The 19,256-nt window shown below is 35.6% G+C and overlaps 1 protein-coding gene across 3 annotated transcripts in view; it reads left to right on the forward strand.

Annotated features, from left to right (window-relative positions):
• Positions 1-19,256, forward strand: part of PRKACB (protein kinase cAMP-activated catalytic subunit beta) — a gene marked incomplete at both ends in the record, with an annotated part of 144,926 nt that overhangs the window by 116,779 nt on the left and 8,891 nt on the right. For all 3 annotated transcript variants that reach the window (XM_080693197.1, XM_080693196.1, XM_080693198.1), the window contains one exon: positions 1,828-1,950. In XM_080693197.1, the coding sequence (XP_080549323.1) occupies positions 1,828-1,950 (123 nt within the window). The remainder of the gene's footprint in view (positions 1-1,827; positions 1,951-19,256) is intronic.

A 19,256-nucleotide genomic window follows, 5' to 3' on the forward strand; every position in this document is an offset into this window, starting at 1 on the left:
CATGTCCTTTGCCTATGATCTATTGCAATTTAGTCATTTTCTTATTGATTTGTTTTAATTCTTTATGCTAGGCCATTAACTTGTATCTGACTTGTTTATCATAAACATTAGAACAGAATTTAAAAGTAGAGATCAAAGAGTTAAGAAAAATTGCTTCCCATTTCTATTAGCAAAATAAATTGCTATTCCTATTAGTCTCTTCTTTAAAAAAATACAATCAGGGAAAAGGAAAATGTATTATGGTAAGATATTTTAGTTAAAATTTTAAAACTAAATCATTTGTAAAATGTAGAGTGTGGTGGTAGTAATTACAGGATACATGTGAGGGCAGAATGAAAGGTCTGGGGAGAACTCAGCTTATTTCTCTCCTTAATCAGGTGGTGCTTGTTTTGTTTTCTTTTTCTTATAATCTTCTGTGCCAATTGATACAGATTATAGTTAACATTTTATATAAATATGTCAGTATAAACATGTCATTAATATTTATTTTCTTATAAATGCTTCTGGAGTTAAGTTTAGTAAGCTTTATATAAAAAACCAAATTAAACATACTTTTGAATTATATATTTGGTTTGCAAAGCACTTTTTATATACATTTTTTCCTTTCATTCATTCATTCATTCATTCATTTAGTTAGTTAGTACTAGGGATTGAACACAGGGACATTCTACCTCTGATCTTTACACCTAACCCTATTTATTTATTTATTTATTTATTTATTTATTTATTTATTTATTTTGCGGTACTGGGGATGGAACCCAGGGGCATTTGACCTCAGAGCTACACCCATTGCCCTATTTTTTTATTCTTTATTTTGAAACAGGGTCTCACTAAGTTGCACAGGGCCTCACTAAGGTAGCTGAGGCTGTCTGCAAACTGCAATCCTCAGGTCTCAGCCTCCCGAATGCTGGGATTACAAGCGTGTGCCACCACACCCAGCTTTTATTTTTTATTTTAAAACAAGGTCTCACTAAGTTGCTGAGGCTGGCCTTGAACCTGCTATCCTCTAGTCTCAGCCTTCCAGGTATTGGGGTTATAGGGATGTACCGCCACACCTGACCAGATTATTCCCTTTTGTTTGATATATTTCTCACAAAACCCTCAGAAATAGTTTTCTTTCCAATATACCTTTTACAGATGAGAAGCACACAATAAATAGCAAAAGCAAAATATACTTAAATATTTATATTAACTGGATTCCACAGTTTTAGCCTTTGCAAAATCCTGTCAAGTAACTATAATTAGCCCTATATTCTCACTTCTCAATCCAAATAGTATAGGATATTTAGAATGAACTTCACTATTTACTATTTCAGTACTACTATTTCTCTTCAAAACTTTTGACCTAGTTGGGCATGGTGGCACACTCTTGTAATCCCAGCATTTGGGAGGCTGACACAGGAGATTCTCAGTTCACGGACAGCCTCAGCTACTACTTAGGCCCTTTGCAACCCAGTGAAACCCTGTTTGAAGATAAAGAATAAAAAATAGGGCTGGTAGTGTAGCTCAGAGGTAGAATGCCTCTGGGTTCCATTCCCAGTACTGCAAAAAAGAAAAAACAAAAAACTGTTGACCTTTCTAGGTATGATATAGAAAACCTGATCACAGACCTAGAATGGGCCTTGGGGCATTTCAGTCCAAATCTTTTTTTATTGTTGAGCAACAATTAAATTATCCCATTGTCAGCAACATTCTTAGTGACTTTAGGAATAAGATATAAGAATACTTCCTAATGTCTGCTTCCAGATCATTTTGAATATACCTGTGATTTCATTTTCCGTTGAGTAAATTAAGTGATAATTAACTTTTGGTGTTGATTTATCTCAGGGCTACAATAAGGCAGTGGATTGGTGGGCATTAGGAGTGCTAATCTATGAAATGGCAGCTGGCTACCCCCCATTCTTCGCAGACCAACCAATTCAAATTTATGAAAAGATTGTTTCTGGGAAGGTAAGCAATACATCTTTTTTATTCCTTTCTTACTTGTTTTTCTATATTGAGTTTTAAGGTTTATCAATTAAAACAATATCTTGTAATCAGAATATTATCCTAAATTGGAAAAAGTAGAACTATCTAATGTTGCTGCTTTTATAAGAAAAAATGGTAGCTATACAAAGTAAAATAATAAGACAAATTACATTTCTAGTGCTTTTATTGTATATAAAGTCCAGGATTATTAGCATAATTTTCAGTTTTCCTTTAAATATATAAAAATTAATTATTTCATGTTAATATATAATATTCAAGAGAAGTTTTAAGGTGCTGTTTTAATATGTCTTCTTTTTTCAGGAGAAACTTGGTTTGAATTATGTCAAACATAACAAAATTAGAAGTAAATATAAAATAGATACTTCTTAAAATGGAAATTCATAGATTTTTAACAGAATTATTCCTGTTGATTGTGATTAGAATTACCATTGATCTTTAGCTTTTATTTATTCTTAAACAGGATTAAATTTATTGTGTCATAGTATTTTACTTTATATTTCTATAAACTTTCTTTTCTTTGCATTTTTAATCTCCAATTTGCTTCCTGTGTATTTGGTATAGGTTTGCTCACTCCTACCTTACCTTATACCTCTGAGATCTTAAGTCAGTTCCAACAGAGATGAGTCTGGTTCTTTCTGCCATGTAGGATAGAAAGAATAGTCTTTTAAACATTCTCTAAAGGAGCCATTCTTAGATTAGCAATAGAATAGATAGGAAGGGATATTTTTCTTTACTATTCTTATGTATATGCCCTTCTTTAAAAGACCACATATGCCCACTTAGAATATGACCAAGAAGTAGAACATTAATTTTAGTATTCATTACCCAGAGATGTGAGGATTTTAATTTTTTTTGGGGGGGGGCGGGTCTGGGGTTAGAACCCAGGGGCACTCGACCTCCAAGCTACACCCCCTGCCCTATTTTTTATTCTTTATTTTGAAACCGAGTCTCACTGAGTTGTAGAGGGCCTCATTAAGTAGCTGAGGCTGTCCGCGAACCACGATCCTCTGGTCAGCCTCCCAAATGCTGGGATTACAAGAGTGCGCCACCATGCCCGGCAGGTTTTTAAATTTTTTGTATTTTATGGCCTTCTTTTTTGTGTGTGTGCTACTGGGGATGGAACCCAGAGGCTTTTTACCTCCGTGCTATACTCCCAGACCTATTTTATACTTTATTTGGAAACAGAGTCTCACTAAGTTGCTGAGAGCCTCACTAATTAGCTAAGGCTGGGTTTGAACCTGTGTGATCCTCCTGTATCAGCCTCCCAAGAGCAGAGATTACAAGTGTGCGCCACTACACCCTGCTTTTATGACCTTCTTGAAAAGAGATATGGCTAATCACTATAAAGATTCTGGAAGAAGGTAGAGGCAAAGTTAACACTTTTTATCTCAGACAGATTCAAGCATTGTACTTACTGTAGAAGCTGATCTCAGTATCCATGTTAAAATTTAGTGTTAAATATTCACAAGGTAGCATGAAGGTCTACAATATAAAAATTTATTTTTTTGCCAAGACTCATATTTAAATCATAATTGCTGTACAACGAGGATGCAGGAATAGGACACCAATAAAATATGTCTTTCCAAATACTTAGTGTCTACATTTCAACATAGTTTTATGGAAAGGATGGATGTTATTTCAGTATTCACAAATTAGGGGACTAACCAAAGAACTTATACCTCAACTATGTCAAAGGTAAAAGTAAATATCTCTTACAGATAAATAAGCTAAACTAAATGTTGAAAGATTTACAGATGATAAAGAGAATACAGAAAGAAAGATCTCTCTCTAGGTTTCAGATTTCTTATCTTTTTATAATTGTTTTTCCTGTCAGAATAGGAAAGTTAGCAGAGCATGGTGGTCATGCTTGTAGTCCCAGCATTTGAGAGGCTGAAACAGAAGGATTGTGGTTCGGAGACTGCAAAATAAAGAATAAAAAAAAAAAAAAAATAGGTCTGGGGGTGTAGCTTGGAGGTAGCATGCCCCTGGGTTCTGTCCCCAGTACTGCAAAAAGAAAAAGGAAAGTCATAGTAAAAAAGAACTTTTTATATGAACAAAACGTTGAGAAAAAGTATTAGAAAATAAAATAGAAAAGATTTATTTAATAATTTGAGAAGCAAAATTTTTAATTTCAAGACAGAATAAAAGCCAAAGGTTATATGAGTGATTATGAGAGAACTATTATATATTAAAATGACAAGTGAGAGAATATTTTAATACAAAGACTTAATATAAAAATTAATATTTTAAATAATTTAATCATGTGGAGAAGAAGCCAAGAGGAAAGGAAAGTTCACCAAGTACTATATGCATGTATGTTCCTACCACTCTTAACTACATAATGATATGAGATTGTAATGCACCAATAAAAGTATTTTTAAGCCAGGTGTGGTGGTGCACACTTGTAATCCCAGCATTGGGAAGGCTGAGACCGGAGGATCGTGGTTCACGGACAGCCTTAGCTACTTAATGATGCCCTCTGCAACTCAGTGAGACCCAGTTTCAAAATAAAGAATAAAAAATAGGGCAGGGGGTGTAGCTCGGAGGTCGAATACCCCTGGGTTCCATCCCCAAACCCGAAAAAAAAAAAGTATTTTTAAAAATAATTTAATGATTATAATGTAATTGAATTTTTACTATATTACTTTATTTTTATTTCTGCATAAAATAAATTAAAATTTCTGACAAGGATATTATAAATAAATTTACATTTATTTAGAAAATTGCTTTAGTTAAAATGAATATATCTTTATCACTATACATTTGCCTTAGTTTGGCCATTGTTCTAATATGGGCTAAATTTTTTTGTTTATAAATATGTTTCATATCAAATTTGAACATTTTGTATCCAGTAATCAGTATATGTTTTAAGATCATAAAAGTTTAAATTCTAGTCACTTCAGAAGAATAACAATATAGCCGGGCGTGGTGGCACACGCTTGTAATCCAGGCATTTGGGAGGCTGAGACAAGAGGATCGCAGTTCACGGACAGCCTCTGCTACTTAGTGAGGCCCTCTGCAACTTAGTGAGACCCTGTTTCAAAATAATAAAAATAGGGCAGGTGGTGTGACTTGGAGGTCAAATGCCCCTGGGTTCCATCCCCAGACCTACAAAAAAGAAGAAGAAGAAGGAGGAGGAGGAGGAGGAGGAGGAGGAGGAGGAGGAGGAGGAGGAGGAGGAGGAGGATCATATCATGATAGGACTATTTTCTCTTCATTTTTTTTTAGAACCATGAGAGGGTGTTTGGTATACTTTTGTTTTTGACCAAAGGTACCAGGTTCTCTCTCCCCATATTAGATGTAGCTAGTTCCAACCCTTACTCAATTTAAAGCAAAACTCAAGTGGGGCTTTGCCATTAAGTGATCTCTAACATCTGTATTATGTGAAATACAGGTCATATTCACCATTTTCCAATAAAGCTGCTTCAGTACTCAAGCACAAACTAAAATGTGTCTCTATTCACCTTAAAAAATACTGTCTCTCTGGTTAGTAACTAAAAGCCACATTGGGAACTTTAAATGAAATGGTTTAAGTTACTAAAGAGCCAGTTGGGTTTTTTTTGTTGTTGTTTGTTTGTTTGGTTTTGTTTTTTTGGTGGTACTGGGATTCCTGGAAGCCCTTCTACCTCCGGGCTACACTCCCAGACCTATTTTTACATTTTTATTTGGAAACAGGGTCTCCTAAGCCAGCGCACGGCTGGCTTCGAACCTGCGCGATCCTCCTGTCTCTGCCTCCCAAGCGCGGGGATTACAAGCGTGCGCCACCACGCTTGGCTAAAGATCCAGTTTTTTACATGCTTGCAATCCTAGTATTTGGGAGGCTGAGACAGGAGGATTGTAGGTTCAAAGCCAGCCTTAGCAGCTTAGTGAGGCTCCCAGTAACTCAGTATGACCCTGTTTCCAAATCAGATATAAAATAGGTCTGGAGGTGTAGCATGGAAGTAAAAGGCCACTAGGTTCCATCCCCCAGTACTACAAAAAAAAAAGCCAGTTTTTGTTTTATTATTGTAGATCATATATTTTTATTTAAAATTTTCATTGTTGAGTGATGTAAAGAAACATTTAAGAATATAGTTTATATTCAGAATTGCTTTCCTGATTTTTAAAAAGGCATTATTTTGTGTAACATGTTTTATTGATATATTTTCTATTTTAAAACCATAAAGGTCAGGCATGATAGTGCACGCTTGTAATCCCAGCATTCGGGAGGCTAAGACTGGAGAATTCCAGTCGCTGACAGCCTCAGCTACTTAGTGAGGCCCTTAGCAACTCAGTGAGACCTTGTTTCAAAAATAAAAAGATTAAAAAATAGGACTGAGGGTGTAACTCAGAGATACAGTACCCCTAGGTTCCATCCTCAGTACTGTAAAAAAATAAATAAAATAAAATTATACTAAAAAAAATACTACAGGTATCCATGATTTATCAAAGTTAAAACAAAATTTATTAATCAAGTAATTATTCACTAAAATAAATTTGGATATTAATCACTAAGTACTTTCTCTATTACAATATTTTAACTCAAGCTGGTATTTTTAAACGCACAAAAAGATGATCAATCAACTTGCTGAATTCTCTCCTACACATATTTTGTCTTTAAAAAACAGAGGAGGTGGTATTTAAATGTCAAATTATTCATGCAGTATTAAGGTTCGGGTTTAGAAATGCATAGTTGACAAAAAACTTATAATCTTTCATTAACTATGTCTTATCCTAGCAATGCATATGCTGATTTTCTGTATATAATCTTTAAATTGCATGACAGTCACAGCTAAAATGTATTACAGTGGAAGGATACAAACAAAATCAGCAGAGGGTTAAAGGCAGTCCAAAGGAAACTAGGCACAAGGGATGCATTTAACTCCTCCAGCAATGAATTGTGAAATACATGTGAAATGTTAAGTACTAGTGAAGCTCATTAGCAACTCAATGCCCAAAGTTTTGCTGGGAGCTGGTCCCATATGCACCCTCTGTGTGACACATACCAAAAACTCATATTCCCAGAATAAAAGCAAAGGTTCAACACAAACCATATTGTTTGTACAGTCCTGACACAATGACTCTATGACTCTAGTCATAGGAATATTTTTATACAGTTGTAAGGAACTGGTACTATTCAAGTTCCCAGATAACTGCTAGGTGTCAAACTTGTAAACAGTCTTAAGGATGGCAATATTAGGTCTGCTATATATTCTTTTCTGCACATGTTTATACACATATACAGATACACTGCTACACTTTTCTAAGACAACATTAATGCTTTTTTGGAAGAGGTGTCATTTTCTATTTGACTATGGCTATGGTTAATGAGACTTGGAAGCAAAAAGCAGTTCTATTTGAATAAAATCCAGGACCTTTATTTTATTTTATTTATTTATTTATTTATTTATTTATTTATTTATTTTGGTGGTGCTGGGGATGGAACCCAGGGGCTTTCTAACGTCAGGCTAAACTCCCAGACCTATTTTATATTTTATTTGGAAACAGGGTCTCACTAAGTTGCTGAGAGCCTCATTAAGTAGCTGAGGCTGGCTTCGAACCTGTGCAATCCTCCTGTCTCAGCCTCCCAAGTGCTGAGATTACAAGCGTGTGCCACTGCGCTTTTTGACACTTTGCTGTGGTCCTTAAACATCCTCCTTAATACCTACTTTAAGACAACCCTTTATTCTAGTGGTATGATGGGCATATGATTTCAACACTGGCTCCTTATTGGTACCAATATTTATGAGTAGTTTTCATTGTTCAAGCTCTTTCCTTTTATTTATAAAACTCAGACTGATTAAAATTGCCCTGAGTCCTGTGAGGCAGTGTGAAACTTGGCACCATATCTATAGAAAGCCTAGTCTATAAAAAGGTGTCATACCAATTGAAAAATTGGCTTAACCTGTATGATTGTTTTTATAGATAAAACCTTTACTGTCATTGCAGATTTTTTAGGACTTCCTATACCTAATTTAGGGAAAGAATTTCTTAAAATTTATTCCAATGTGCTTGTGACAAGAAGTTAATAGATTATTGCTTATTGGTTGCAGGTGAATTCTTTTGAGTCATTTAAGCCAATTTTATTCTAGTGCATAAAAGATAATGTTACCAATTAAATAGTCCTTATCTTTGCCAATAATTATAGAATAACAATAGGATTTTTCCATCTATCAGCCAAATATTATCTTTATAATTCCTCTAATTTAGTGTAGACAAATTTGAGTTAGCTCTATTTTATTTCTAGAGAAAAAAAGTCATTAAAACCAGTTAGTGAATTTAAATGTCAGATACCATAACAGCATGAATGGATTTGCTTTTTGCATGTAACTTCCTCTTATATTTGTAGAAAATAATAGACATTCCTAAAATTGAAATGTGCAAGGTTTTATAATTAATGCTGAAAGCAGAATATTCTGTTGAGTTTGCTCAATTCATAATGAGTTCATAGTTTTGTTTTTTGTTTTTGCGGGTCTGAGGATGGATCCCAGGGGCATTTGACCTCCAAGCTACACTCCCTGCCCTAGTTTTTATTCTTTTTGAAACAGGGTCTCACTGAGTTGTGGAAGGCCTCACTAAGTTAGCAGAGGCTGCGCTTGAACCGCAATCCTCAGGTCTCATCCTTCCGAATGCTGGGATTACAAGCGTGCGCCACCACGGCTGGCTCATAGTTTTAACGTATTATATAATTTGACAGTGTAGTTTAGGATATCAGCTATATTCACAATCTTATAAAATAATTTTATAGTCATCCATTTGTTCCCTCATTCTATCAAATTTAAGAGCTTAAGAAAGGATGAACTTTCCATACATCCCATATTACTTTTCTAACACAGACTCTCCTTGAATAGTGTTAGTCTCCTTAAAATGTAAACATATATTATGGACTTGTCTTCCAAATTCTTTCTGTTATTTAAAAACTCAGCTTTAAATCATTAAAATAGAATGTTGATGGGAAGGTGGAAGAATTTTAAATGTGAAACTTGTGTTCATACCAGCCAGATGAAATATACCATAATCATTTTATGGATAAAGAATGGAGACTTTTGTGCAGCTCACAGAGCATGTATTTAATTGGGGTGGAGATTAGAACTCAGGAATTCTTTCTTCCATAAAGAAGGAGCTCTGCCAAGTGGAGTGATGCATGCCTATAATCCCAGCTACTAGGGAGGCTGAGGCAGGAGGATTGCTTCAGTGTGAGGCCAAATATTTTTTTCAAATTGGAGGCAAGACAGTATCTCCTATAAAAAATAAAGGTCAAAAAAGGAATAATTTCAGAATTTTTGAGGTGATGAAGATATTCAATTTTATTTAATTTACTTTAACTTCTTTATACTATGCATAGGTAAACAATGACTCAGGATGGCCCCAAACACAAAAAGTTGTTTTTGTGGCAAAGCAAAAAATAGAATCTATTTCAGTGGTTCATTTATTATTCCTTCACTTGACTTCAGAATCTTGGGCTTTTTTTGTTTTTTGTTTTGTTTGGTTTTTTGCACTACTGGGGATGGAACCCAGGGACATTCTTCCTCCAAGCTACACCCCCAGCCCTATTTTTTATTCTTTACTTTTTGAAACAGGGTATTACTGAGTTGCAAAGGGCCTTGAGCTGTGATCCTCCCATCTCAGCCTAGAATTACAAGGGTGTGCCATCACACCTGGCTCCACCGTCTTGATTGTAATCTGTATTATTGATCTTTCCTTCTCAATATCATTGGCTTGGTCCACTTTTTTCTCTCCATTAGTTGCTTAGGGGTCTGATCCAAGTTTTATGTCTTTAAATGCTGGATGACAATTCCCACATTCATTTTTCTAATTCATACCTGATTTCTGTATCTAACTTTCTACTTGAGATCTCCACTTGGATAGCAAATAAATATGTTAAATTCAGTTCTTCTAAAACTGACAGGTTTTTCTTCCTCCTGGCAAATCTATTCCTTTCATAGTATTCTCCACCTAAATTTATGACAACTCCCTCCTTTTAGCTGGTTAGGCCACAATAACTTGGAGTCCTTACTCCACATCTAATACATGAGAACCATTTTGGCACCACCTTAGAATGAATTCAGCCACTACCACCTCCACTGCAGCCTGACTCATTAGAGTGAGTCTTTAGAAATGTTAAATCATATCCTGTTACTCTTTTAAAAACCTTGCAATGAGGGGCTGGAGGTATAGCTCAGTGGTAAAGCACATGCTTAGCATGAGCAAGGCCCCTGGGCTCCATCCCCAGCACCAAAATGAAAAGAGAAAAAGGCTTTCACTGATTCCCCATTTTATTTCAGAGTAAAAATAAAAAATCTTAAAATGCTACATTTTGTAAGGAGTAAAACAGTGACATTTTAAAATATTACTGTTACTATTATCTTTCTTACTGGAATGAAAACATTAAAACAGAAATCTTTGTCTTACTTTGTTTGCTTATCTATTCCAAGCACATCAGTGTCTAGCACATAGTAGGCATTCAACCATTGTTTGAATTCAGACATTTATTAAATATTTACTAAGCTTCAAGTATATCCCAGACCAGTTATATGTTCCATGTTAAATGATTCCAATGTCCAATAAACTGATCTCTCAGAACTAATGGTTTAAGGGGTGTAGACTGTTTTTCTCATTTTTCTGTTTCTTGACAGCTACTTTACCATTATTTAACCTAGACTGACAGAAAGCTCATAAATAATAGAAGTCAGGAAGATTATTTTCTCATCTTACCAAGTTGGTGGCCTCCTAGATTCCAGTTCTTTATCTTTAAAATGAAAGTTTAGACTAAATTAAACTAAGCTCCCTCTAGTTCCAATATTCTTTGATTCTGATTTCACTTTTTAAAGTAGTCACAATTGATAGTAATGATAATAATACCTATCTTGATATAGTTTTGAAGAAAATCTTAGTCATTCTTGCCATCATAGAAATTGTTGGTATCTCCAGATTAATGTGCTACAAATATAAGTCTTATATTTAAAACATGATTTTGTTTATTTTTTGTTTTGTTATTTCCATTTTGATGATTTGACATTGGTCTTTGGAAAATCCAGTCATCAAAGAAATTACATTTCAGATTACATCTCAGAACAGTGTACTGAGATGTACATGTGTATGTATGTGTAATACACATACAGACTTTTGCACAAGGACTTTTACACATATACTACATTCACTACTCTCATTATTTCTCCCTGGCTATGATTTGGAATATGATAAAGTCCCACCATATTATAAAAGTGAGAGCTACCAGTCAGAATTTCTGGAGAAGATGGTGTGATGTGGCCATGAGAAGAATATTTTTATATTTTGAAAAGGTTCTCAAATGAATCAGATATGAGCCATCACAAACCTCCACCACTCTCCATCGTCCTGAAGATTAAACAACACAAATACATATGCCTCCATATAAACTAATTCAAGACCATAACTATTTTCATTCCAGAATAAATAACTATTCTAAGTAGGTGTTTATATTTTTTTATGCATTGCTTTGCACATTACCTAAATATAGAATATAATTTATATGTGAGAATGCCAATTCTGATTTCAGTATTCTATATGGGAAAGAGAGAGGGAGTGGGCAGGGATCCTGAGGAAAACTCACCAAGTGCTGTGTGCATATGTGTCACTATCATATCAACTACATTATGAGACTATAATGCAGCAATAAGAGTATAATAAAAAAGCATTTACCTCCAAAAAATAACACAATTTATCTGTAGTTAATTACTGTCAACTATTCTGAACATCAAGAGGGAGATATTACTATTAAACTGGAATTTTACATTGAACCTTTCATGCAGTTCTCATTCTGAGCAAAGACAGGTCTATTTCAAATCAGTTATTTCTTTGGAATCTAAACAAAGTTTAGAATGTACCATAGTAAAAGTTTGAGCTATTATAACCACTAGAATAAAGTATCATGTTACTTATATAGAGACAGTGTGCCTTTTGAATATTCCTTATTCTCTACTTATTTCTCAAAGAGAATAAATGAAAAGTGCAGAAAAATATTTTAAGATGAAAATTTTAGTCTTTTAGAAAGTTCCTGATAGTCACTACATTCAGGCTATCAAATCATATAAGCAGTACAGAATATTTAGAATTTTATACTTTGGAGTTAGACTTCCTGTTTAGAATTACAGCTATACCACTTTTTGGCCCAATAATCTTAGACAGTTTTTTATTTATTTATTTATTTATTTATTTATTTATTTATTTATTTATTTATTTATTTGCGGGTCTGGGGATGGAACCCAGAGGCATTTGACCTCTGAGCTACACCCCCTGCCCTATTTTTTATTCTTTATTTTGAAACCAGGTCTCACTCAGTTACAGAGAGCCTCACTAAGTAGCTCAGGCTGTCCACGAACTGCGCACGAACCTCAGGTCTCAGCCTCCCGAATGCTGAGATTACAAGCCTGTGCCACCACGCCCGGCCAGTTTTTTTGTTGTTGTTTTTTTGTTTTGTTTTGTTTTGTTTTGTTTTGTTTTGTTTTGTTTTTTATTAGTCCAAAGTTTATTCTTGAAGCATTTTGTCTATTATGAGTTGGGGTCAGGTATCCAATGTATTCTTTTTTTTCCTTTTGTTTATTTAAAAAAAATTTTATTGGTGTGTTATATTCATACATCATATTGGGATAAAAAACTTGTGTGTACATACATGTACACATCACTGATTTAACCCCTACCCAATTCTCACCCCATTCTCCCTGTCCCTCCTTCCCTTGCTTGGCTTAGTGGTTGACTTCGATATGTTTAAGTACATTGTATGTTTTAGAGATTTTCCTCTTCCCCCCTCCTTTCTCCTCCTTTAGGTTGCCTTGTTTGCTCTTCTGTAGGATTTCCTTTTTCATCTAGAGTTCCTCCTATGACCCATTTCTCTCTAACTCTCACATATTAGGGAAAGCATCTGATTTCTTATTTTTTGTGACTGACTAATCTCACTTAGCATAATGTCCTCCAGTTCCATCCAATTCCCTGAAAATGATGTAATTGAGTTTTTCTTTAATGGCTGAGTAAAATTCCATTGTGTACATATCCCAGTTTTGTAATCCATTCATCTGTTGATGGACATCTTGGCTGGTTCCATAGTTTGGCTATGGTGAATTGTGCAGCTATGAACATAGATACACATGCATTAGTTTGGTAGTTTAGTTTCCTATCTTTTGGGTACATACCTAGAAGTGGTATTGCTGGATCAAATGGTAGATTTGTTCCCATTCTTCTGAGGATTCTCCATACTGTTTTCCAAAGTGGTTGCACTAATTTGCAATCCCTCCAACAATGTCTTAGAGTTTCCACTTCTTCACATCCTCTCCAGCATCTGTTGTTGTTTGTGTTTTAAATGATTGCCAATCTAGTTGGAGTTAGGTGAAATCTCAGGGTAGTTTTGATTTGCATCTCTCTGATTGCCAGTGATGTTGAGCATTTTTTCATGCATTTATTGGCCATTTGAATTTCTTCTTTCGTGAAGTGTCTATTTAGTTCGTTTGCCCATTTTGTTATTGGATGCTTTGTTTTCTTAGTGTTGAGTTTCTTGAGTTCTCTGTATATTCTAGATATTAGTCCTCTATCAGTGGTGTAGGTGGCAAAAATCTTCTCCCATTCTATTGGCTCTCGATTGAGGTTCTTAATAGTTTCCTTTGCTGAAGAGAAGCTCTTCAGTTTCATGCAATCCCATGTATTGATTCTCTTTTTAATTTGTTGTGCCTTTGGGGGTCTTGTTGAGAAAGTGTTTATCTGTGCCTATGTGTTGCAGTGTTGGGCCTATGCCCTCTTCAAGGAGCTTCAAGGTCTCTGGTTTAATTTCCAAGTCTTTGATCCATCTTGAATTGACTTTTGTACAGGGTGAGAAAGTGGGATTAATTTCCAATTTTCTGCAGATGGTTAACCAGTTTTGCCAACACCATTTGTTGAAGAGGCTATCTTTTTTCCAGTGTATGTTTTTGGCCCCTTTGTCAAAAATCAATTGGCTGAAAGTGTGTGGACTTGTTTCTGGGTCTTCTATTCTGCTCCATTGCTCTATGTATCTGTTTTTTTTTTTCCAGTACCATGCTGTTTTTATTACAATGGCTTTGTAGTATAGTTTAAAGTCAGGTATTGTGATTCCTCCTGCATGGTTTTTGTTGCTGAGAACTACCTTGGCTATTCTGGACTTTTTGTTATTCCAGATAAATTTAAAGACTGATTTTTCTATGTATGTGAGGAATGATCTTGGTAGTTTAATGGGCATTGCGTTAAATCTGTAGATCACTTTTGGAAGGATGGCCATTTTAATGATATTTATTCTGCCAATCCTTCCATCTTCTATGATCTTTTTTGATTTCTTTTTTCAGTGTTTTATAATTTTCTTTGTAGAGATCTTTTACCTCATTGGTCAAGTTTATTCCTAAGTATTTTATTTTTTTGTGGGAGATCTTGAGTGGAAGTGTTTTCTGAATTTCTTTTTCAGTGGATTTATGGTTGGTGTACAGGAAAGCTTCTGAATTTTTAAGATTGATTTTGTATCCAGATACTTTGGTGAATTTGTTGATCAGTTCTATAAGCCTTTTGGTTGAGTTTCTTGGGTTTTCTAAATAAAGTATCATGTCATCTGCAAATAGTGAAAGTTTGAGTTCTTCTTTTCTTATTTGTACTCCTCTGATTTCCTTTTCTTGCCTTATTCCTCTGGCTAGAGTCTCTAGTACTGTATTGAAGAGAAGTGGTGATAATGGAAATCCTTGTCTTGTTCCTGTTTTTAGGGGGAATTCTTGAAGTTTTTCCCCATTTAATATGATGTTGGCCTTGGGCTTATTGTAGATTGCCTTAATGATGTTGAGATATGTTTGTTCCATTCCAATTCTCTGCAGTGTTTTTATCATAAATGGATGTTGAATTTTATCAAATGTTTTTTCAGCATCTATTGAAATGATCATGTGATTTTTGTCCTTAATTCTGTTTATATGGTGAATTACATGGATTGATTTTCATATGTTGAACCAGCCTTGCATCCCTGGGATGAACCCTACCTGGTCATGGTGTATGATTTTCTTGGTGTGGTTTTGAATGCGTGTTGCTAGTTTTTTTTTTTTTAATAGTTGTGCATCCAAGTCCATCAGAGATATAGGCCTGTATTTTTCCTTCCTTGAACTGTCTTTATTCGGTTTGGGTATTAATGTGATGTTGGCTTCATAGAATGTATTTGGGAGAGTCCCGGTTTTTTCTATTTCGTGAAATATTTTGAGGAGTATTGGGGTTAGCTCTTCTATAAAGGTTTTATAGTATTCACTTGGGAAACTGGTCCTGGGCTTTTCTTTGATGATAAGCTCTTTACTGCTGTTTCAATCTCTTTGATTGTTATTGGTTGGTTTAAGTGTTCTATATCTTCTTCACTCAGTTTAGGAAGGTTGTATTTATCTAGGAAGTTGTCAATTTCCTCCAGATTTTCCATTTTGTTGGAGTATAGTTTTTCAAAGTAGTTTCTGATAATCCTCTGGATTTCTACACTGTCAGTAGTAATGTCTCCTTTTTCATCCCTTATCCTCATAATTTGGGTTGATTCTTTTTTTATAGTTAGGTTGACTAGTTGTTTATCTATCTTGTTAATTTTTTTCAAGAAACCAGCTTTTGGTTTTGTTGATTTTCTGTATTGTTTTTTATTCTCTATTTTGTTAATTTCTGCTGTAATTTTAATAATTTCTGGCTTTGGGGTTCAATTGTTCCTGCTTTTCAAGGGCTTTGAGGTGTGTCATTAGGTTATTTATTTGAAGATTTTCTGTTTTTCTTATGCGAGCACTTAGTGCTATAAATTTTCCTCTTAATACTGCCTTCAAAGTGTCCCAGAGGTTTTGATATGTTGTATCTCTATTTTCATTTAATTCTAAAAATTTCTTGATTTCGCCTCTTACATCTTCTATGACCCATTCTTTATTCAGAAGTGTGATGTTCAGTCTCCACATGTTTATGTTGTTTCTCTGGGTCTTCTTATAGTTGATTTCTAGTTTCATTCCATTATGGTCTGAAATGACACAGGGAAGTATGTAGCATTTTTTAAGTTTGCTAGTGCTCATTTTGTGTCCCAAGATGTGACCTATTTTGAAGAAGGTTCCATAAGCAGCTGAGAAAAATGTAAACTCCGCTGTAGTTGGGTGAAATAGTCTATATGTATCCAACAGGTCCATTTGGTTAATGGTGTTCTTTAGTTCTGAGGCATCTTTACTGACCCTTTGTCTGGAAGATCGGTGTCTAGTGTTGTGAGAGGTGTGTTGAAGTCTCCCAGTATTATTGTATTGGGATTTATGTGTGACTTAATGTCACAAAGAGTTTGATTTATGAAAGTAGCTGCATCTATGTTTGGGGCATAGGTGTTGATTATTGTTATTTCCTCTTGTTGGATTATTCCTTTTATCAGTAAAATATGACCTTCTTGGTCTCTTCTAATAAGTTTGGGTTTGAAATCTAACTTGTCTGATATCATGTTTGCTACTCCTGCTTGTCTTCGAGTTCCATTAGCATGGATTACCTTGCTCCAGCCCTTTACCTTGAGTTTGTTTCTAACTTTACTTGTAAGGTGTGTTTCTTGTAAGCAGCAGATGGATGGATTCTGGTTTTTAATCCATTTTGCCACTTTATGTCTTTTTATTGGGGAGTTGAGGCCATTTACATTCAGTGTGATTATAGAGAGATAATTTTTAATTCCTACCATGTTAAGATTTTATTTCTGTTTGATATACTGTTTATTCTTCTTTGCTTAGTTGTCTACTGGATGGGAAATCTTGTGTCTTTGGTTCTGGCATGTATTACCTATTTCTTCTTTGCTGTTAATCTCCTTGAGTATTTTCTGTAGTGCTGGTTTTGAAGACATAAATTCCTTCAGTATCTGTTTGTCATGGAAGCTTCTTATTTCCCCATCTAATTTGATAGATAGTTTTGCTGGGTAGAAAATTTTTGGCTGGAAGTTATTTTCTTTCAGAGTTTGGAATATTGTTACTCCACACCCTTCTGCCTTTCATGACTTGGTTTGGGAAGTCAGGAGTGATTCTAATTCGTTTGCCTCTAAAAGTCACTTGGCCTTTTGTTTTTGTTGCCTTTAAGATTCTCTCTTTGGCTTCCACATTAGTCATTTTGACAGTTATGTGGCGTGGAAATCTTCTTTTCTGATCCTGTCTAAAGGGAGTTCTATAAGTTTCCTGGACCTGTGTATCGACCTCTTGGTCTGTGTTTGGAAAATTTTCTGCTATCACTTCCTTGAAGAGATTAGTAATCCCTTTGGTTTCACCTTCTTTTCCCTCATCTATTCCAATTATTCTTAGGTTAGTTTTCTTAAAATGGACCCATATTTCTTCAATATCAGATTCCTGCTGTCGGATATTTTTTTCTAGATTAGAAACTATGTGTTCATTTTTGGATTGATCATCTTATAAGAGCGAGATTGTATTCTCCATGTGGTCTAATCTGTTGTTTATACTTTGAATTGAGGCCTTTACTTCAGTGATTGCATCCTTTATCTCTTTTAGACTCTCTCTCTGAATTCTTTTCGAAAGTCCTCTTTCTTCTACAGTTATTTTCCTGATTTGATCTTCTAGAGAGCTCTGAATTTCTGTGTTATCAGGTTCTGATGTTTTGGGGTTGTGGGCATTCATTGCTCCATTTTTATTCCTCTTCCCCATGATTTTGGAAGTTTGTGCTTTCTCTGGGTTCTTCCCTGGGTCACTACGACTTCACTTAAGGTGCTCTGGATCTCAAGTCTGTGGTATCTCAGTCACCACTACTCCTTTACTGGGTTGTATCACAGAGTCTCAGACCCAGGGAGTCAATCGAGGCTGCTTTAGACCATGGGGTTGCCAGGTTGGGTGTTCTCCCACGGGGAGCTGCAACTATGGTGGGATATCTCTGCCGCCGCCACTCCCCCACTGGGTTGGACTGCAAAAATCTCTGACCCAGGGAGACTATCTGCGTAAGTCCCTGGGAGTGCAGTACTGGGATTTCTCCTCCTGGGGCCACAATTTGACTCACGGTTGTTGAGTGAGCTGATGGAGCTGTAGTAGACTTGGTGAACTTGCTGCTGCCACTGCTGGCAATATAGCATCGCTGCCACACCCTCAACCATGAGGCTGGCGTATTTCTTCTCTGGTTTTGAGCTCCTCTCTGAGTCCCTGCTGGGTGTGCTGAGCCCGGCCCCTGAGAGCTTTAGTCGCTCCTTGCGCTGAAAAAACTGCTGAATTCCACCCTGCTGTTCCACAGCTGCTCACCTCACCTCACTGTCCACCCCTCCTCTCTGGAGCCTGGTGGCTTATTGAGTGCTCTGATGTGGAACTGTCTGGTGAACTCACCGCTGCTGCCAGCAGTATGGCTCTGCTGCCCCAGACAGTTTTTATAATCATTGTATTTTCTCAGTTGCTTCTCCCTCACCTCTTAAGTAGGCATAATAATCATACCAAGCCCCAGAAATATTCATTTTTATCACCTCATCCCGTTTATTCCAGTCACTTTTATATGATTGCATAGTAGCAAAATTATGTTTAAAAGACCTTTACTAATAAATAAAAACTGGTTTCCTGAGCTCTGAAAAGCAGTGTGGAATTTTAGAATCATTTTTAGATTTCCTTTTTGATAGATTACCTTGTTTTCATTTATTTTTTAAATTTTTTTCCAGACTGTGCTTGGTGCCCTCTCCCTCCCCACTTCTCCTTCCTCCCTCCCAACAGTGAGTGTCCAGATTAACCATGCTACATTCATACTTTTACACGTATTCGAATGTAGCTCCTCCATTAATCAACCTCAGCCTTATTCTTCTCCTACCCTTACATTCTAGCTTTGCTGAGGTTTTCCATTCATTATCTGCAGTCCCTTGGGTATTCATAATACTCCCTAGTTTGAGCATATTAGAGAAAACATATGTCCCTTCTCTTTCATTGCTTGGCTGATCTCACTTTACATATTGTTCTCCAGGTCTTTTCATCTTCTTGTGAATGACATGATTTTGTTCTTCTTTATGGCTGAGTAGAATTCCATTGTGTGTATTTCCCATAATTTAGCAATACATTCATCTCTTGATGGGGACCTAGGTTGGTTTCATATTTTGTGTTTTTTGTTTTTGTTTTTGGTTTATATTTTTATTTTTATTTTTATTTATTTATTTATTTATTTATTTATTTATTTATTGGCGATACTGGGGTTCCTGGAAACCCTTCTACTTCCGAGCTATGCTCCCAGGCCTATTTTATACTTTTTTTTTAATTTGGAAAGGGTCTCTTAAGTCAGCACAGCTGGCTTCGAACCCGCAGGATCCTCCTGTCTCCGCCTCCCAAGCGCAGGGA

The sequence above is a fragment of the Muscardinus avellanarius genome (genome assembly GCF_963383645.1).
Source record: "Muscardinus avellanarius genome assembly, chromosome: 3".
NCBI classification, from domain to species: domain Eukaryota; kingdom Metazoa; phylum Chordata; class Mammalia; order Rodentia; family Gliridae; genus Muscardinus; species Muscardinus avellanarius.